This window comes from Rhinopithecus bieti, unplaced genomic scaffold (assembly GCF_001698545.2).
Source record: "Rhinopithecus bieti isolate Rb0 unplaced genomic scaffold, ASM169854v2 scaffold_7681, whole genome shotgun sequence".
NCBI lineage: Eukaryota > Metazoa > Chordata > Mammalia > Primates > Cercopithecidae > Rhinopithecus > Rhinopithecus bieti.
In genome coordinates this window covers 4117383-4139743 of record NW_016806571.1, presented here as the reverse complement: position 1 = coordinate 4139743, position 22361 = coordinate 4117383, and the positions used below count along the sequence as shown (strand labels likewise).

The 22361-nt window shown below is 43.9% G+C and overlaps 1 protein-coding gene across 1 annotated transcript in view; it reads right to left on the bottom strand.

Moving 5' to 3' along the window:
* The window catches only part of DRC1 (dynein regulatory complex subunit 1), a 58970-nt gene extending 36609 nt beyond the window's left edge, over nt 1-22361 (bottom strand). Inside the window, exons 1-3 of the mRNA XM_017876888.1 lie at nt 22129-22361; nt 9609-9696; nt 2722-2834 (exon numbers count right to left, since the gene is read on the bottom strand). Coding sequence (XP_017732377.1) covers nt 2722-2834; nt 9609-9696; nt 22129-22283 — 356 coding nt within the window. The 5' untranslated portion in view covers nt 22284-22361. The remainder of the gene's footprint in view (nt 1-2721; nt 2835-9608; nt 9697-22128) is intronic.

Sequence of the window (22361 nt, the reverse complement as noted above, 5' to 3'; positions counted from 1 at the left end):
GNCAGCCATAAAAAAGGATGAGTTTGCGTCCTTTGTAGGGACATGGATGCAGCTGGAAACCATCATTCTTAGCAAACTATCACAAGAACAGAAAACCAAACACCGCATGTTCTCACTCATAGGTGGGAACTGAACAATGAGATCACTTAAACTCGGGAAGGGGAACATCACACATCGGGACCTATCATGGGGAGGGGGTAGGGGGAGGGATTGCATTGGGAGTTATACCTGATATAAATGACGAATTGATGGGTGCTGACGAGTTGATGGGTGCAGCACACCAACATGGCGCAGGTGTACATGTGTAACAAACCTGCACGTTGTGCACATGTACCCTAGAACTTAAAGTATAATAAAAAAATTAAAAAATAATAATAATAAAATGATGCACACAGCACAGGTGCTCAGTGTGGGAGTCACTTAACACATGGTACTTAAATTATCAATTTTTTATTAGCAACATGACCTCAATTGTCTGGCTACTCCTCTCCCAAGTTACCAATAAATGACTAGTGGAATGTACAAATACGGAAACTCCACCACAAGGAATGGAAAATAGGGAGAGCCTTTCCATAAATTCCAAAGAATCTCTGTGACAGAGCACACCGAGGCTGGGGTGAGGTGGCAGGAAGGCAGGACAGCTGAGCTGGGGCCCCTCTGGAAACAGTGGCTAGGATATCTCCCAGAGACTCTCTGCTCCTTGTAACAGACTAATCCTATGACAGCACCTCCAAACAAACTCCCTGAGGAACCGAAGTCACAGCTTAAACATCTTGCAATCCTCTCTCCCTGTCCCATCCCACACCCACCCCACCTTCCAAGCTAGGACACTTTTTAAATTTAATTGACTTTTTTATTTCAAGAAATGAGAAAGAGCTGTCAGGTCATCTTTCCACAGCACACTGACCTTGTAACCTGCCCACTGGGACCTTCAGCGTTCCTCTGTGACTAGAGGATGAGGCCTAACTCCTTGCATGACCTTCCCCGCCTTTCACAAGCTGACCCTGCTGGGAATCTGCCAACTCTGTTCCTGGTACAGCCCATAAAGGCAGTGGGAAGTTTTGAGAATAAAAGTCAACCACCTTTACTGGTAGAGCTGCTAACGTTGCTAACGAGGGAACTACTTACGCTGAACAACTAAAAATATTGTTAAAATCGTCCCCTGTATGTATATGATGAGCCAAAATGGTCAAGTCGTTGCTTTCTTTCTTTTTAAAGACAGGGTTTCACTCCCATTGCCTAGGCTGGAGTCCAGTGGCACACTCTTGGCTCACTACAACGTCCGCCTCCTGGGCTCAAGTGAGGCTCCTGCCTCAGCCTCCTGAGTACTGGGACTACGGGTGTGCACGCGCCACCACACTCAGCTAATTTTTTGTATTTTTAGTAGAGATGGAGGTTCACCATGTTGGCCAAGCTGGTCTCGAACTCCTGACCTCAAGCGATCCGCCCGCCTCGGCCTCCCAAAGTGCTGCGATTACATGCATGGGCCACCCCACGCCTGGCCAAGTGGTTGCTCTTCTAATTGTTTAAGAAGTTAATTGAAGAACAATCCAAAGTTTAAATGAGGACCTGCAATCAGTCTACTTCTGTGTGCAAACCAAAGAAGTTTAATTCTTCTAAGCCGCTATGCCTCCCTGCTGGACAGCCTGAGACCTGGGATAAGGGCATGCAGGGCAGCCTGCCTCCTGAGGACTGGAGCTGAGGACCTGACGCAGGTTCCTGTTATCCCTGTGACCCTCCATCCTTCTAGGCATGGAGCCCTTCATATTCTTTAATAATGCTGCCACCTTTACACATAACACTGAGGTGCTCCTGGGTCTGGTCGTTCTCACCAATTGAAACCCAGGACTGCCCAGTTGACCTTCTTAGCCTCTTTTCTTCTACCACCCACACACATCCTTCACTATCATGCCATTCCCAAGCATATCATGGGATCTCACACCTCTGCTCAAGGGTTCCCTCTGCCTAAAATGCCTACTCTTCAACTCCTCAAACTCCTATTCATCCCTCACAGCCCAACTCAGTGTGTCACCTTGCCTGGGAAGTGTTCTCTAATCTCTGCAGATAGAATTAAAGGCCTCCTTGTGTGTGTTACTACAACCCTTTACACATTATCTATTTTACCACAAATTGTGGGTGTTTCCATGTGTCTCTTGACTAGACTGTGAATACCACAAACAGAGGCCATGTTTCACTCCTTTTGTATACACACAGCTTGGCACGTATCAGCAATGCAGTGTTTGAGGAAGGGAGGAAAGAAAAGAGAGATAGCTGGGTGCGGTCACTCACGCCTGTAATTCCAACACTGTGGGAGGCCAAGGCGGGTGGATCACCTGAGGTCAGTAGTTCGAGACCAGCCTGGCCAACATGGTGAAACCTGTCTCTACTAAAAATACAAAATTAGCCCGGCATGGTGGTGCATGCCTGTAATCCCAGCTACTCAGGAGGCTGAGGCAGGAGAATCGCTTGAACCCAGAAGGTGGAGGTTGCGGTGAGCTGAGATCACACCCACTGCACTCCAGCCTGGGTAACAAGAGCGAACCTCCGTCTCAAAAAAGAAAAAAAAAGAGAGAGAGAAGAGGAGGGAGGGAGAACTTATAAGGGCAGGAAGGGAATTGCCTAAGGTAGACAAAGTCACCCTCCAACGACTCGGGAGAACTGCGGGACCCATGGAGGAGATTACCTTCATGTCCACCAGGTACAGAGTGGTGTGGTCCTTACCTCTGACGCTTTATCTCCTCTTCTTCTACTCTCCTGTGAATCTCTCTGGTATCTATAGCCACCTGGATATTTGTCACCAACTCGGTGCCACAGAGCAGAAGTTTAGCCAATTTCTGAAAAGAGAGAGAGAAGAACTGACAAAGCTAGAACACTTTGTAAATAATGTATAAAGTCAGAAACATTTTTGCACAACTGTCCGTAGCTCTTCTATCCATTCAAGCAGGAAGCAGCAACTACCTTAAGACTTTTAAGAGTAGCCCCTGCGTAGCAACCCTTTTCTATCAGGACATTTGTGATGTGGTTTTACAGCTCACAATTTAAAAGCACTCTGCAGTTCTTGACCAGGCACAGTGGCTCATGCCTGTAATCCCAGCACTTTGGGAGGCCAAGGTGGGTGGATCATTTGAGGTCAGGAGTTCGAGACCAGCTTGGCCAACATGGTGAAACCCCATCTCTACTAAAAATTCAAAAATTAGCCGGGCGTGGTGGCGGGTGCCTGTAATCCCAGCTACTCAGGAGGCTGAGGCAGGAGAATCATTTGAACCTGGGAGGCAGAGGTTACAGTGAGCCGAGGTCACGCCGCTACACTCCAGCCTGAGCAACAAAGTGAGACCCTATCTCAGAAAAAAAAAAAGAGAGAGAGAGAAAAGGAAAAAGAAAAAGAGAAAGAGAAAGAAAAGTCCGGTATCCAGTCATAATAGGATGAGGCCTGGGGAAAAGTCACTGCGTTTGGCTAGAAGGGCATCATTAGTATCCTACTGTGGTAAGTTTTTGTCCATTCCTGGGCAAAATAAAAAAATTTTTAAAAGCACTCTGCAGTTCTCAATGTACTTTATTTATTCACTGTAGTGTAGGCACCAGCCAACTTTTACAGCGGCAGGTATTATACATTCATCTCAGCCCTTTCCCCAGCAGATCTCCAAGTGACTGACACTGCCAGGAGCCTTTTGAAGAACCTCAGTTGGGGAGGTGAGGCAGATAATGACAGTGAGGCAGATAACAGCAGTTGTCCTCCCGTGTCCATTTCTCCCTCTCCTTTTAGTAACAGAACACTCAAGTTTTTGCTGGGCACGTGGCTTCCCAAAATAGGTAACTTTCCCGGCCTCCCTTGCACCTAGAATATTATCTGATCAATGACACGTGAGAAGTGATGTGTGCCACTTCTGAACTGTGCCTTTAAGGGAAAAGGTGTATCCTCTGCTGCCCCACTTCTGTCCCTTGTCTCAGGCTGGCATGTAGGGCTCAAGTAAAAGGTGAGGAACAGATGAAGGCAACTCAAGCAACGGCAGAGGGAGCTGAGGTCCCTTCATCAAGCAGACCCCATCCATGTCAGCCCTGGACTACTTATACTCGGAACTGTTGAGACAGAGAAATGAGCTTCTGCCTTGCTGCAGTCAATGATATGTGGAGTCTTTTGTTACATGGATTCTAATGCAGGAAAAGATTGTAACTGGCTGCACTGCTCTCTCCTTAATGGGCTCAGGAATTTTGTAATTGGTGCCACCCTTCTAAATCCCTCTTCGTAAATTCCATTTCCGGTATCTTCACTCCTAGCCTTGTCGTGATGTTATTCAAGATGATAAATTCTCTCAACAAAAAGTTCAAGTATCCTTAGGTTATGCCTAAGTTTTCCAAGTATTTTGGAACTTACAAACTTTCCAACTCTCAAATAATTTTTAAACTAGGAGCCTATAAAACTTCTATACCAAGGAGTCACAGAAATTACCGGAGACTTCACTTGATCTCACTATTACATGAAAAATTTGAAATGTAGTTTCATTGAATACAGAATAGAGCTTTAACCCAGATATCCAGTGCACTCTAGATTTTTTGTTATTGCCTGCAGTTTTATCACTTATACCAAATGGTTTTACATGCATACGGAAGTAATAACTTTCCTGCAGTTTGGGGTAATTTTCTAGTTTCTACTCAATGTGAACATCAGACACTTCTGTATAAGTACCATGTGCTAACCAATCACTTGAGTTCCAGAAATTTCTGAATCAAGTATTTAAGACTCAAAGTAAAATTAAAAATCCAAATGTCACAGTCACTAACAGACCAACAGACACGCCCCTCACCTTTATGAGATCCAGGGAAAGAGTTTAAATGGAGGTCCACGTACCATATGTCTAAATATTTTTAAACTATAGTATCATGTAAAAATTGTTAAATAAAACATTTGGCCGGGCATGGTGGCTCACACCTGTAATCTCAGCACTTTGGGAGGCCGACACGGCGGATCACCCGAGGCCAGGAGTTCAAGATCAGCCTGAACAACATGGTGAAACCGCGTCTCTACTAAAAACACAAAAATTAGCCAGGCATGGTGGTGCATGCCTGTAGTCCCAGCTACTCAGGAGGCTGAGGCAGGAGAATGGAGTGAACCCAGGAGGCGGAGGTTGCAGTGAGCCGAGATCACACCACTGTACTCCAGCCTGGGCGACAGAGCGAGACTCCATCTCAAAATACATATATCCTCCTATCTCAATACCTTTATAACAATTTAAAAGTCCTAGTTTGAATTCAGACACATTTTGGAGTTCTACTCATAATTGGGTGGCTAAGGGAGAGCCTGCCTCTGGCCGCAGTTCCCAGCCCACCCCCAGCTCTGTCCCACAGGCATGTGGATTTCCCCAACTGCACATCCAAGCTCCATCTACACCCTGTGACCATCCATCAGGCCCAGGGGTTGTGTAACAGTGGCCTCATCTGCCCTGAGCAGGACAGACTCTGGCAAGAGGCACATACAGGTTGAAGGTGGGCTCAAAGTCATTTGGATGGGGAATTTTGGCTCCCATGGGACTCAGTGATCTAGAGGGGACAACGGGGGTTTGAAGGGACATGGGGCAAGTCTAGTTGAGGGGGTGCATTCACAGGAAATCCAGAGCAGAACGTGGACTCCCATCATCACTACTTCTATTTAATGAGCTGGAGCATCCAACTAATGCAATAAGGGAAGAAAAAAAAATGAAAGATATAAAAATCAGACAGAAAGAAATAAAACTTATTATTTTCAGATGATATGATTATATATGTAAAAAAATCCAAAAGAAGCCACAGGTAACTATTAGAATTAACAAATGAATTTGGCAAGGTCACCGGATACCAGGTCAATATATTAAAATCAACTGTACATTTATACACCACCATGAACCACTATAACCTGAACAAAAAGTGCAAAACATCACTGAGCCAAATTAAAGAATATCTCCCATGGATTATAAATTCTACTCAGTCAGTTGAAATTCCAGCAGGTTTTTTGGCAGAAATTTTTTTTTTTTTTTTTTTTTTTTTTTTTGAGCCGGAGTCTCGCTCTGTCACCCAGGCTGGACTGCAGTGGCACAATCTTGGCTCACTGCAACCTCCACCTCCTGGCGATTCTCCTGCCTCAGCCTCCCGAGTAGCTGGGACTACAGTGCCTGCCACCACGCCAGGCTAATTTTTTGTATTTTTAGTAGATGCAGGGTTTCACCATGTTAGCCAGGATGGTCTCGATCTCCTGACCTGGTGATCTGCCCACCTCGGCCTCCCAAAGTGCTGGGATTACAGGCGTGAACCACTGCGCCCGGCGACAAGCTGATTCTAAAATGTATATGGAAATACAAAGGGTCAAGAATAGCCAAGACAAGGCTGGGCGCAGTGGCTCATGCCTCTAATCCCAGCACTTTGGGAAGCTGAGGCAAGAGGATTACCTGAGACCAAGAGTTCGAGACTAGCCTGGCCAACATGGTGAAACCCCGTTTCCAGTAAGAATACAAACATTAGCGGGATATGGTAGCACACACACGTAATCCCAGCTACTCAGAAGGCTGAGGCATCAGAATGACTTGAACCTGGGAGGTGGCAGTTGCAGTGAGCCAAGATTGTGCCACTGCACTCCAGCCTGGATGACAGAATGAGACTGTCTTGCAAGAAAAAAAAAGAATAGCTAAGACAATCTGGAAGAACACAGAGAACTCACCCTACCAGATATCAAGAACTGTCATAAAAGCTCCAGTAATTAAAACTGTGTGGAATTGGCACAAAGCCAGTGATACAGTTTGGATATATCTCATGTCAAATTTTAATCCCCAGAGTTGGAGGTGGAGCCTGGTGGGAAACGACTGGATCATGGGGGTGGATTCCTCATAGTTCGGCACCATCCTCTCAGTGTTCTTCTCATGAGAGTGAGTGAGTTCTCGCGAGATCTGGCCATTGTAAAGTGTGTGGCACCTCCCTGCATTCTCTCTCTCACTCCTGCTCCTGCCATGTGAGATGCCTGCTTCCCCTTTGCCTTCTGCCATGATTGGAAGCTTCCTGAGGCCTACCCAGAAGCAGAAGTCACTGTGCTTCTTGTATAGCCTGCAGAACCATGAGCCAATTCAACCTCCTCATAAATTATCCAGTCTCAAGTATTTCTTTATAGCAATGTGAGAATGAACTAATACAGACAGACATATAGATACCAAAAAAGAGAACAGAGAATGTGGAAACAAACTCACACATACATGGTCACCTGATTTGCAACAAAGGCGCACAGCAGTACAGTGGGGAAAGGACAATCTTTTCAGTAAATGGTGCTGGGGCAAGTAAAAATCTACATAGAAAACAATGAAACTGGGACCCTGCCCTTACACGATAGAAATCAATTCCAGATACGTCATAGGCCAAAATGTAAATGATAGAATTATAAAACTTTCTAGAAGGAACCATAGAAGACTGTCTTCATATGAAGTAGACAAAGATTAAACAGGACACAAAAATAATGACCACTAAAAACCTGATAAGGCCAGGCGCAGTGGCTCACATCTGTAATCCCAGCACTTTGGGAGGCTGAGGCAGGCGGATCACTAGGTCAAGAGATCAAGACCATCCTGGCCAACATGGTGAAACCCCTGTCTCTACTAAAAATACAAAAATTAGATGGGCATGGTGGCGCACACGTGCAGTCCCAGCTACTCAGGAGGCTGAGGCAGGAGAATAGCTTGAACCCAGGAGGCAGAGGTTGCAGTGAGCCGAGATCGTGCTACTGCACTCCAGCCTGGTGACAGAGCAAGACTTCGTCTCAAAAAAAAAAGATAAACTGCAGGGTCAAGGGTGGGGCCCAGCCTGCCCAGACATTAGGTCAGAACTAATAATCAATACCTTAATCTTGAGGAAGGGGAGCATCTTTTGTGTACATTTCTCCTTGATGCCAAGGCTCTTCACTACTTAAGTCTTAAGTGAAAGGAACCTTCAAAACCTACTAATGAAAACAATATTATCTCTTTGGATTTATACTTAATTAAGGAGTGCTCAGGGTGAACTGTATATCAGCATTTTAAAAATCTAATATCCTTTTGTCCTACACAGAAATGCTCAGAGGTCACTGACCTTTTCTTTTTTTTTTTTGAAAGAGACAGTCTCCCTCTGTCGCCCAGGCTAGAGTGCAGTGACCTGATCTCGGATCACTGCAACCTCCACCTCATGGGTTCAAGGAATCCTCCCACCTCAGCCTCAGCCTCCTAAGTAGCCGGGACTCCAGGCATGTGCCACCACACCCAGCCAACTTCTATATTTTTAGTAGAGACGAGGTTTCACTATGTTGGCCAGGCTAGTCTTGAACTCCTGACCTCAGGTGATCCGCCGGCCTTGGCCTTCCAAAGTCCCGGGATTATAGGTGTGAGCCACTGCACCGGGTTGAGCTCACTGACTTTTAAATGAAGAGAACGAAGTACAAAAAAGTGACATGAATCACCTACTCTGCAGTAGGTAAAAGATCAGGAACAAAAACCCACATCAGTCCGATACCTTTTCCACAGTAAAATATTTTATCCCTAACACAGTACGAGATATTCAGTGATCTCTCTATACCTCTATGCTCTATAATCATATTCAGCAACCTGAATATTTTTTCTCACCAGAAACGATCTCTCCTCTGCTATTAAAAGTTCCACCTGTATTTCTAAGACAACTCAAATCCCATTTTCTCCATTGAACTTTCCCTGACCAGGCCAGCTTGGTGAGCTCCTCTCCATATCTGAGTTCACACAGTATCACCATTTTTGCCTTTCACTTAGCATTGATTAAATGTAGCATTTTGCCAGTTCTGGTCTGCTGTTTTGAGCCGCTGTTTATCCCTCAGCATCCCAGGAGCTGTTTCATCGCCATGGAGGATAATCAATGATTTTCTTGTTTGTGTCTACACAAGCTACGTACAAGCTACACACTACTCCATGGCTACAAAAAGAGGCTCTCATTCTCACAGTACATACAGTTTCACTGGGGCACTGCAGGCACACACATCTGAAAAGTCATATGCAGCAGAAAACTATCTAAAATGAAAAGAGTAGCACAGACAGGAAGTATTCAATGTGTGGAGAAAGGGAGCTCAGGCTGGGCTGAGGAAGAATCCAAGGAGGATTTGGGTCTTGAGAGGGTTGTTGAAAATGGGAAAGTGGCCAGATGAGAGGAGAGAAGAAGAAGAGAACAGAGGGGGCCTGGCATTCCAGATGATCAAAGGCACAGAGCAGAAATGAACAAAACCCCACTGGAGGAAAGTGAGTGGATCCACCTCACCAAAGCGGAAGGCCCAAATTAGGTAACAAACGGGAGACATGTTTGGAAAGTGAAGATGGGAACAGACTATCAAAGGCCTTGAGTGCCCAGGCTAAAACATCTGGACTTTATCCTATGAAGACTGAATACCATTAAAAGTGCATGAGCTGAGAAGAGACAACGTAAATATAAGAAACTGTCATCTGAAAGCTCACTCCTAGAGAGCTCTCAAACGGGAAAGATTCTATTCAGTTCTGCCTAGAGACAGCAACATGGACCACATGATTTCTTCCAGTCTAAATGTGAAAACCATGACGTCACACCCAGCTCACTGGTCTTCCAGAGCCCATCTGCCAACCAGTTCATACCAATCGGCTTTCTTCTTTCTGTTTGTAGCTCTTGCTTTGATCCTCCTCACTCTCCTTCTTCCCATCTAAATATTCTCCAAGTGCTTCCCTGTGATGGAAAAAAAGCAGAGAAAATTAAGTTATTTCTAGTACTTAAATTCTATATTTAAAGGTTTTGGCCTGGCACAGTGGCTCATGCCTGTAATCCCAACACTTTGGGAGACCAAGACAGGAGGATTGCTTAAGGCCAGGAGTTCAAGATCAGCATGGCCAACATAGCAAGACCCCCATCTCTATTTATGTAAACAATAATCATAATCATAATAATGGTTCCATTGTACTTCATATATAAATATATATTCCATATGGATTAAAATTTAAATATTGGCCAGGCACAGTGGCTTACACCTGTAATCCCAGCACTTTGGGAGGCCAAGGCAGGAGGACTGCTTTAAATCAAGAGTTTGAGACCTGCCTGGGCAACATAGAGAGACCCCATCTCTATCATTTAAAAAAAATTAAATATTAAAAAAACTACAATCATAAAAACACTAGAAGTAAATACAGGAGAATATCTATATAATCTTAGCATAGAAAACCCATCTTTGAATAAGACTAAAGTCAGAAAAAAAAAACAGATTTTACTTTCTAAAATTTAGATATTTTGTCCTTGAAAGTCAAGGGATAAACTGATAAAAGATACTTGACAAAATTTTACTCTCCATAAAATAGGAAGGGCTCCTTCAAATCAATACACAGAAGACAAAATACCAAAGAGAAAAACTGGCAGAGGATATGAACAGGCAATTTCCCAAAGAGATACAAATGGCAAACAGGCATTTGAAAATACGGTCAGCTTCACATACAATCAGAGAAACCAAAACCCTGTGAGGTGTCATTACCCTATTATCAGACTAAAAAAGATTTGAAGGGTTGACAATATCAGGTGGCAGCCCAGCTTTCCACACGCCATGGGTGGGAATGTAAAGTGTAACAACTTGTCTAAAAGGCAATTTGGCAAGATTTGTCAAAAGCTTAAATGTGCCTCCCCTCTGACCTAACAACCCTATCTTTAGGAATTTTTTACAGAAAGCCTTTACAAGTACATAAATAAATATGCACAAGAAAGATGACTGTAGCACTGACAATACTTACAATGTAAGACCGTGGAAATATTCTACATACTTATTAATAGCTAACTAGTTAACAGGAAACAATATTTCAAAAATACTTTGTAGCCTACAAAAAGAATGAGGTAATACCTAGCAGCAGGGAAAGGTGTCCACAGCAGTTAAGTAAACGGAGCCAGTTTTAGAACAATATGTAGACTATAACACAAATTTTCTTTTTAAAACAGGGTTGGCCGGGCGCAGTGGCTCACGCCTGTAATCCCAGCACTTTGGGAGGCCGAGGCGGGCGGATCACAAGGTCAGGAGATAGAGACCATCCTGGCTAACACGGTGAAACCCCATCTCTACTAAAATACAAAACATTAGCCCGGCGAGGTGGCGGGCGCCTGTAGTCCCAGCTACTCGGGAGGCTGAGGCAGGAGAATGACGTGAACCCGGGAGGCGGAGCTTGCAGTGAGCCGAGATCGCGCCACTGCACTCCAGCCTGGGCGACAGAGCGAGACTCTGTCTCAAACGAAAAAAAAAAAGGCTTATATGTGCACGGGACATTTTCTGGAAGTATATGTGGCAAACGGATAACAGCAATTACTTAAGGAACAGGAATTAAATTACCAAGAAGTTCTATTTTCTACATTTTTGTACTGCATGAATTTTCTAAATAGTGCATGTGTGTGTGCTTATGTGTGTGTGTGTGAATCAGAAAATGAGACTAAAGGGGCAGTGGCGAGATAAGGTTCCAGATTATGGACTTTTTCAGAGGAGGCATGGGTGAGTGACCTCACCAACCCCCACACCACATCATCAAGACCCTGCTTTCTCCTCTAGCACACAGTGGCCATAAGGGCTGTCAGTACTGTCTTAGGAAAAATGAAACCTTAACATGACACAGCAGGTTTGTTTTTCGAGACGGATTTTCGCTCTTGTTGCCCAGGCTGGAGTGCAATGGCACGATCTCGGCTCATCGAAACCTTCGCCTCCCGGGTTCCAGCAATTCTCCTGCCTCAGCCTAGCAGATCTCTTTATCTCATTCTTTCTCGACTTTTTCTAACTCTGACTTCCATCTCTACTCTCTTTGTTCAAAGTCCAGGACAATCCTACCTAGTGTGACACTATTTTGGAGATACAGAATTGAGTTACCGTCCTCCACTCCCAAACTAACCAAAACCCCTTGGTTTTTTCTTGTCATTTCATTGACTTCCCTATTCTTATCGAACATGTTCTTTGTTTTCTTACTAAGTAAACTAATTGTTCCATTTTACTCAGGTCTTCAGCTATTGCCAGGCTTATCATGTTCCCATCACCACTCAAAAAAATTCCCTTGACTTTCTACTTTGACCACCAATTAATGACCAACTCTATTTAAATAATCCCTTCCAAGTGCTTTCTGGATCAAAGATCAGTGCTTCAGAAACAAACAAACAAAAACTATGCAGTCCAGATATTTATTATATATATATACACATACATATATATTTATTTTTTTGTTTGTTTGTTTGTTTTTTCCGACTGTCTTGCTCTGTCCCCAGGCTGCAGTGCAGTGGCGCCATCTCGGCTCACTGCAACCTCCGCCGCCCAGGTTCAAGCAATTCTTCTGACTCAGTCTCCTGAGAAGCTGGGACTACAAACATGCGCCCCCACGCCCGGCTAACTTTTGTATTTTTTTTTTAATTTTTTTTAATTTTTTTATTATATTTAAGTTCCTAGGGTACATGTGCATAATTGCAGTTTGTTACATATATATACTCTGTGCCATGGTTGGTGTGCTGCACCCAATCAACTCATCAGCACCCATCAACTCGTCATTTAATCAGGTATAACTTCCAATGCAATCCCTCCCCCTCCCCCTCCATAATAGGCCCCAGTGTGGTGAATGTTCCTTCCCAAGTCCAAGTGATCTCATTGTTCAGGTTCCACCTATGAGCGAGAACATGCGGTGTTTGGTTTTCTTGTTCTTGCGATAGTTTGTAAAGAATAAAATGATGGTTTCCAGCTGCATCCATATCTCTACAAAGGACACAAACTCATCCTTTTTTATGGCTGCATAGTAGTCCATGGTGTATATGTGCCACATAGACTTGGAATCAACCTGAATGTCCATCAGTGACAGACTGGATTAAGAAAATTTTTGTATTTCTAGTAAAGACGGGGTTTCACCATGTTGGCCAGGCTGCAGATATGCTATAAATTCTTATTAACTAGTTTTAACTTGAATCTCATCACTGCCTTTTATGCATCATTTTTTACTGCTTAGCACTGTACTGTCCAATATGGTAGCCAATAACTACACGTGGCTATAAAGCACCCAAAATGTGGCTGGTGCAAATTGAAATATGCTATGAGTGTAAAATACACTCTAGATGGATTTTGAAGACTTTAAACAAAAAATATTTGCAATATAGCTCATCAGTATGATTTATACTGATTGCATATTAAAATAATACTTTCATATATTGGGTTAGATAAATTATTAATTTCACCTGTTCTGTTTTTACCACTTTCAGTGCTGCTACTAGAAAACTTGAAATGACATATGTGGCTGACATTGTATTTCTCTTGTTCAGCAGTGAACTAGTATATTCTCCAAAGGAACTGTCTCAGACTTTTTTCTCTTCAGATTTGAGCTCCCTCCCTCCTGGGGGCTGAGTCCTCTTTTGGGAAGCTGTTTCCTCACCACAGCCCCATGTTTGTGGTCTAAATGGGAGCTGCCATCTTGAATACTCCACTTCCTGACCAAAGTCCTTTCTCAGGATTTAAAAACATTGGAACTTGGTTGTCTACCTGGGTTTAGAGTTCTAGGTTGGAAATAACTTTCCTTCACTGTTTCCTTCCAGTGTTGCTAATTGAGAAACCTAAAGTCATTCTGTCTTTACACCTTTCTTTGTATGTGATCATGTTTTTGTTTTTTATATATGACCTTTTTTATTTTTATTTTTTTTTATTTTTCACTCTGCAAGCTCGTAGGCCCCTTCTTTTTGTTCTCAGTGTTCTGAACTTTCTCAGTGGTGTGCCTTAGGGTGGGTCTATTTTCATCCACTGCGCGAGACACTTCAATCAGGAACCTCATGATCTTCAGGTCTGAGACATGTTCTTGAATTGTTTCCATGATAATACCCTTTGTGCTCCATTCTTCCTGGATCTAGAAAAGTGATAATATCTTCTAATTTAAAAAAAAAAAAATTTTTCTGTGGCTGGGGGCGGTGGCTCATGCCTGTAATCCCAGCACTCTGGGAGGCTGAGGTGGGCGGATCACCTGAGGTAAGGAGTTCGAGAGCAGCCTGGCCAACATGGCAAAACCCTGCCTCTACTAAAAATACAAAAATTAGCCGGGCGTCATAATAATAATAATAATAATATTTTCTCTATAAGTTTCTACCTTTTTTCTTTGTGCTCTGTTTTCTAGGGGATTTCATCATCTTTATTTTCCAACCCTTCTAATGTTTTCTATTTCTATAATTTTTTTTGTTTCTAAGAGCTCTATTTTTTTTCTCTGAACACTCCTTTTAGTATCAGTCTATTCTTGTTTCATGGTTTCCGTATCATCTCTTTTTTCTTTGAGGATCTTTTTTTTCCCCTCTTTTTCCCCCAAAGACTTCAAAACTATCTCTGAGGATCTGAATGATCATCTTTTTGTGGTATTATTATTTTTTTCCTACCCACATAGTCTTAATTTCCTCTTAGGTGCTTTTTTCTCTTTGTTAATTTTCACATCTATCGTTCATGTTAAAGACTTTCCTCAGATGCATAGAAATCCTTGGTTACTGACTCATGACAAGAACTAAAAAGCCTATGAAAAAATTAAAACATTGGTTAAAAATAAATAAACACTGTTTTACGTGGAAAAAAATCAAGCTACTGATAAAACAACTCTTATGAGGTGGCTTTTAAAGCTGTTTTCACTTACATTACATAATTTTAAAACTTTGAGTTCCATTATTCTAGTTGTTGCTGAATGTGTCTCTTGCTCTTATTTTCAAAATGTTCTCCAAATTCTTGCCTATCTTGTCTGAGATGTACCCAAGACCTAAATCTACAAGCATAATGGTAACTTCTATGACAACTTGGGAAAAGGATACTAATACTACCAATTTTACATGTCACCATCTTCACAGTAGCTGTCTAGTTGTTAAAGAAAGAGCTGCCTTAAAAGAAAAAAAAAAAAAAAAACTACATAAAGGATGGTGTGTTTTCATTATGTGTACATAAACCCACGTGATTATACAGAATCTAAGAATTTAGAGAAAATAAGGACAAATTAGTATCATTTCAATTTAAGTCCCTAGCCATTTGGAAGCTTGTAATATGGTGCCAGGATAAAGCAGAAAAAATAAATGTTAATAGTGTGACAAAAATTTAAACATTAAAAACAAGCTGATGGGGCTAGGCACAGTGGCTCATGCCTATAATCCCAGCACTTTGGGAGGCCAAGGCAGGAGGACCACTTGACCCAGGAGTTTAAGACTAATCTGGACAACACAGCGAGACCCCATCTGTAAAAAAAAAAAAAAATTAGCCGGGCACAGTGGCCTGCACCTGTAGTGCCAGACACTCAGGAGGCTGAGGCAGGAGGATTGCTTGAGCCCAGGATTCAATATTATAGTAAGCTATGATCAAACCACTGCACTCCAGCCTGGGCAATGGAGTGAGACTCTGTTGCTTAAAAACTAAATAAATAAATACTAAAAATATATTTTTTTTAAAGCTGATGGGAGCTGTGAGTACAAGGGTGTGCCTTAACAACTGTGCATGTCAGTGTGGGCTGATTTAATGGGGTGGCTTTGTGAGCAAACCCGATATTACTGTCTTTATTATTTTTTTTTTATTTTATTTTAGAGATAGAGTCTCCCCTCTGTTGCTCAGGCTGGAGTGCACTGGCATGATCTCGGCTCACTGCAACCTCTGCCTCCCAGGTTCAAGCAATTGTCGTGCCTCAGCCTCCCAAGTAGCTGGGATTACAGGCATGCACCACCATGCCACTGATTCTCATATTTTTAGTAGAGACGGGGTTTTACCATATTGGCCAGGCTGGTCTCAAACTCCAGACCTCAGGTTATCCACCCCTCTTGGCCTCCCAAAGTGCTGGATTACAGGTGTGAGCCACTGTGCCTGGCCCGACATTAGTGTCTTTAAATCCTTCTTTTGGGGCTGGTGTCAGATTCCACAGAGAAACTTCTCCAACCTCCTGCCTGGAATCTGAAGGCCAAAGTGCCAGCCTGTTCCAAGAACTGGTGAGAGGAGAGCTGGAAGGTCCTGGCATCCAGCGTGCATATGTCCCCTGAATCCCCTTATTTTCCATGAAATTGCCTCACCTCTGTCTAGCATCCCCCAAGCCCTAGACCCTCTGCTTGACTTTCTCCGAACTTCCAATCTTCTGTGCAAAGAGAGAGAAAGGTTCTAGGCATCTACCTATTAATTTTCCAATCGGTTGTCCTTATTTTGGTTCCCTTCTTCACCTCCGCTTCCAGATATCAACTGAAAAAGAGTCGGAATCCACAAAATTAAAAGAAAACTTTATTTCTAAAGGACACAACTTGTAGGCAGGAAGTAAGCCTTCAACTGAGACCGAGAAGTAGGCTTTGAAGGTGGGAAAATAAGGCAGGTATTTATGCTAGGTGGGGAGGTAGGAAATGCATATTCTACAGGATATAGGAGAAGATTGTGAATATTTACGGAGAAAACTCATTACGCATGTGCATTAGGCTTATATGTGCATGGAACATATGACAATATGTTACTCATGTTCACTTTGGGATGGAGATTTAACATTTAAATGTACTACAATTGGGTCATAAATGCAAAAAGGTGATGCTTAGGGTACAAGTCCAGAATCTGTGCAGTCTCAGGGAACCGGTCTAAACTGGCCTAAAGTTGGCAGTCATCCAGGAAGAGGTCTTTGTGGTCCAGGGTGGTTGTCAGGTTGGAACCATAAACATTAGGAGGCGGGTGCTGAGCGGTCGAACCAAGTAAGCCAAGGAGTCTTCTGGCCTTTTGTTGTTTTCAGGTCAGCCTTTCATAAGACCTCATAATAATTAGTAAAGGGACGGGGGTAGCAGCACGTGGACATGTCCAGTCTCTGTTCTGTCACAGCTAAGGGCTAAGAACTTTGAGATCTCTTAGCCACAGAGGTCCTGTCACTCCACTGAAAGGACCATAGGACTTTTTAAAGCCTCACGGATGAATATGATACGCCACCAATCTCCTAGCCTTTGGGGATTTAGTGCAGAGTAAATCAAGGGGGTTCTCAGCTTTCTTCACTAGCAGCTTATTTTTCCATCTTCTTGAATCTGCTAACCCATTTACCATCTATCTTGCGCTTCCCAGCTTCCACAGTTTCATTGCTGTTGAGTCCTCCTGTTCTTGACTTTGTGAATTTGCATCTTTTTTACTGAATCCCCTTACATGTCATTTTAACAGAGTTTAGACACAGATCTAAGGTAGATGTATGTGTTCCATCTGGCATCTTTACCCAGAAGTGACACCTCCCGGCTGGGTGCGGTGGCTCACACCTATAATCCCAGCACTTTTCGAGGCCAAGGTGGCAGGATTATTTGAGCTGTGGAGTACGAGACCAGCCTGGGCAACATGGTGAAACCCCATTTCTACCAAAAATACAAAAAATTAGTGGGGCATGGTGGTGCGCACCTGTGGTCCCAGCTACTCGGGAGGCTGGGGTGGGGGGAATCACTTGAGTCTAGGAGGTGGAAGTTGCAGTGAGCCAAGGTCACACCACTGCATTCCAACCTGGTGACAGAGTGAGACCCCGTCTCAAAAAAAAACAAAACAAAACAAAACAAAACAAAACAAAACAAAAAGAAAGTGACATCTCCCAGAAATGTCAAACCTAAACTAAGACACCAGAGATTGGGAGTGTCAGGAGCATTAGCACATTATTTCTATTCTTTTTTCTTTTTTTGAGAAGGAGTCTCGCTCTGTCATCCAGGCTGGAGTACAGTGGCGCGATCTCAGCTCACTGCAACCTCCACCTCCCGGTGTTCAAGCAATTCTCGTGCCTCGGTCTCCTGAGTAGCTGGGATTACAGGAGTGTGCCACCAAGCCCAGCTAATTTTTTTATCTTTTTAGTAGAGACAGGAGTTTCACTATGTTGGCCAGGTTGGTCTCAAACTCCTGGTCTCAAGTGATCCCCCCACCTCAGCCTCCCAAACTGCTGGGATTATAGGTGTGAGCCACCACGCCTGGCTGTATTCTTTATATGACATTTGATTCTGTTAACTTTCACCTTAACATTACACCTCATGACAAAAGAAGGCCCAGGCAGCAACAGCAGTGGGTATCACAGGCAACCGAGGGGTGTACTGCCTATAGATAACATAAAACAATACAACTGCTTTTATTATCACATGTGCCAGCAATTCAAAACAATATCAGTAATAAAATACTCCTTTCTGAAAAAGCTGTTGTCAATCTAAGTTCTGATCCATTGCTGCAATTACTGTTGGTTATTAATAATATATATGTAAGTTTCAATATAGCATATTTTAATCTCTTTTCCTTTAATTAACAGATAAGTTAATTCAGGGAACTTCCAGGCTCACACAGACTCAGTTGCATGCACTTGTTTTGACAGCACATTGAAATGGTACAGAATGCTCCCAGCTCACTTACGCACAATGCATGGCCCCAACCACTAATACAAAATAGAGGCCGGGCGCGGTGGCTCACACCTGTAATCCCAGCACTTTGGGAGGCCAAGGCAGGTGGATCACCCAAGGTCAGGAATTCGAGACCAGCCTGGCCAACATGGTGAAACCCCATATCTACTAAAAAATACAAAAATTAGCCAGGTATGGTGGCGAGTGCCTGTAATCCCAGCTACTCGGGAGGCTGAGCCAGGAGAATTGCTTGAACCTGGGAGGTGGAGACTGCAGTGAGCCAAGATTGTGCTGCTGCACTCCTGCCCTAGGTAGACAGAGCGAAGCAAGACTCTGCCTCAAAAAAAAAAAAAAAAAAAGACATAGCCTTTAAAAAAATCAAGACCACCACACCATTATCATAGCCAATAGATTCCTTAATATAATTGAATACCCAGTCCAACTCTTTACATAGCTCTTTCTTACCCTCACTACCACCTACCTTCAGATGCTACATCTATTATTCTTCATATTTGCTCATTGCTTGTTTCCATTAGGACTCTTTTCAAAATTTATAATTATGTTATTTGTTTACTTGTTTAGCTGCGCTTTATTTTTTCCCATCTCCCTCATTAGAATATAAGCTTCCTGAGAACAGAGATTATATTTGCCTTGTTTATCATAGAATCCCCAGCACAACTGCCAAGGTCAGAGTAGCAGACAAGGACTTGGCCCACAGAGAGTTTTGAAGATGGCTTACAAAATATAACATCATTTGGTGCAGCCAACAAGAATACAACACGTATGTGCTCACCAAAGAAAGCAGCAAAGGATAGATAGGCTAAGGGTGCACGCTGGTAAAGATTCATGGTCCCTCGCCCAATTCCTGAACCTAAGCCAGTGTTCAGACCCAGAATCTATTGACTGAAGAGGCAGCAGGGTCCCCACAAGGAAGGATCTGGAACACAACGGCAAATATATACTGTAATGATTCCCCCAATCCTTCCCCAAAGGGGCCTAGGGTCATCTACTCAGGTGGGCTGTACGATAAGGAAAGAGGATACCCAGAAATGTTTAGGATTAGAACAGGATCTGAGTTAGCAGTGATACGCAGAGACCCAAAGCATGCTCTCACCCACTTAGAGTGAGGACATACGGGAGGCAAAGTCCTACTTACAGAGGGTCTACCAGGTCTGTGGACTCAGCCAACCATCATGTCTCTAAGGGCCAAAAGTATAATTGGGACTGACATACTTAGAAGTTTGAAAAACTCCACTCCTTGGCCTATGAATAGACCTGTCATAGTGGGGAAGGCCAAAAGCACATCTCTGAAACTGCACCTGAGTACACAGAAAACAATATTGCCGCCCAGGGGGGTTGGTGGGGATTAGTGTCACCCTGAAGTATCTCAACGATGCAGGAGTGGTGATCCCAATTGAATCTCCTTTTAATTCATGGGTCTGGCACCTGCAGAAACTGGATCCTAGAAAACGACTGTCAACTACCAGAAGCTCCACAGGTAGCACTCCTGAACACAGCATCTACGCAAGTGTGGTAAGCTTCGCTAGAGCAAATTTGTACAGCCTCAGGCACAGTATGTGTGGCTACTGATTGGGCCAGATGCATGCTTTTCTACATCAGCAAAAAGAATCAGGAAATTCACGTTTACATGGAACAGACAATGATATACACTCACAAGTCTGTCACACTCACAGGACCATGGTAATTCTCCTGATCTCTGTCATAATATATTCTGAATATATCAAGGACATCTGGATATCCCAGAGAACATCACAATGATCCGTTACTTTAGCACTGGCAAACTATGGTCTGTGGGCCAGATCCAGTCCACCACCTGCTTTTTTATGGCTTCCAGGCAAATAATGATTTTGACAATTTTTTTTTTTTTTTTTTGAGATAGAGCCTCGCTCTGTCACCCAGGCTGGAGTGCAATGGCACGATCTCAGCTCACTGCAACCTCTGCCTCCCGGGTTCAAGCAATTCTCTTGCCTCAGTCTCCTGAGTAGCTGGGATTACAGGTGTGCGCCACCATCCCTGGCTAATTTTTGTATTTTTAATAGAGACAGGGTTTCACCATGTTGGTCAGGCTGGTCTCAAACTCCTGATCTCATGATCCCGCCCGCCTCAGCCTCCCGAAGTGTTGGGATTACAGGTATGAGCCACTGCGCCCGGCCCTTTTTTTTTTTTTTGAGACGGAGTTTTGCACTTGTCACCCAGGCTGGAGTGCAGTGGCACTATCTCAGTTCACTGCAACCTCCACCTCCCAGGTTCGAGCAATTCTCCTGCCTCAAGCTCCCAAGTAACTGAGATTACAGGTGCCTGCCACCACACCCAACTAATTTTTGTATTTTTAGTACAGACGGGGTTTCACCATGTTGGCCAGGCTGGCCTCGATCTCCTGACCTTAGGTGATCCTCCTGCCTTGGCCTCCCAAAGTGCTGGGATTACAGGCATGAGCTACAATTTTTTACAATTTTAAATGGTTAAAAAATATATAAATGAATGATTAAAAAAAGACTAGGATGAATAAGTAGAGCACAGGGGATTTTTAGGGCAGTAAAAATATTTGGTGTAATACCATATTGCTGGGCTCGTGTCACTATAAATTTATCCAAACCCATAGGATATACAACACCAAAAAGAAACCCTAAGGTAAACGATGGAGTTCAAGTGATAACGATGCACCACCAAGGTTCATATATTGTTACAAATGTGCCTTCCAGTGCAGGATGTTTACAGTAGCTGTGCATGTGTGGTGGCAGGGAGTATATGGGAATGCTGTACCTTTTGACCAATTTTGCTGTGATCCTAAAAACTGCTCTAAAAAATAAAGTTTATTATTAATTTTAATCAAAAGAAGGCTATTTTGTGATACATGAACAGTACATGAAATTCAAATTTCAGTGTCCATAAATAAAGCTTTATTGGAACACAGTCATGCCCATTTGTTTATGTCTTGCCTGTGGCTGCTTTTGCACTACAATGGCAGTTGAGCAGCTAGGAAAGAGGCCATATGATCCGAAAAGCCTAAAATATTTACTATCTGGCCCTTTACTGAAAGGGTTTGCCAGCCCCTGCATTCCACTGATGGCCCTGCAGCAATCAGCCAGGATGAGCCAGAGATGGAAACACACTGCAGGGCTTGGTAAGACATGTGTGCTCCAGACGTTGGCAATCAACCCTATGAAGGCCCAGGGACTGCATGTCATTCAAGTTTGTAGGGGTCCAGTGGTCAGTAGCACACTGGGATAGCCTATCAAGTAAAAAACAAATCTACTGCATTTTGCATCCTCTACAGAGAAGGAAACTCAATGCCTCTTAGGCCACTTTGGGTCCTAGTGCATCCCGCATTAGGAATACTATTCAGGCTGACACAAAAAGCTGCCAGATTTGAGTGGTGCCTGGAATAGGAAAGGACCCAGGCCACAGTGTAAGCAGCCAGGCTACTTGGGCCACATGATCCAGCAGACCCTGCGGTTTGGGGACGTACATAGTGGAAAAGATGCCATGTGCAGACCACAGTCGCGCGCCACCAGGCCCGATTAATTTTTTGATGTTTTATAGAGATGGGGTCTCTCTATGCTGCCCAGACTGACCATGTGGAACTCCTGGGCTCAAGTGATCCTCTCGCCTCGGCCTCCCTGAGTGCTGGGATGACAGGCGAGCGCCATGGCACCGGCCCAGCGTTTTACTTTCCCAGACTCTGCATGAACCTTCCGGAAGAAATGTTTCTATTTCATCAGGAAACCAGCCCTGCTCTGGCCCTTGCTGCGCGGATCCCGCCCCGCCAGCCCCCGCGCTCACCGCCTCCGGGCTTCTAGGCGCGCCGCGATGCGGAGGCGCCGGGCCTGGATGCGCTCCTGAGGGTTGTCGGAGTGGACCGAGGGCGCGAGAATCTGGGTGGACAAGTGCTCGTCCAAGTTCGGGTCCACGTCCGCTAGGGACCCCGGCGGATTCATGGCAGGAGTCCCGGGCCCCTAGGCGGCTCACTCCGCAACACCTCCAGACCGCAGGCTGGTTGCTAGCAACAAACCGTT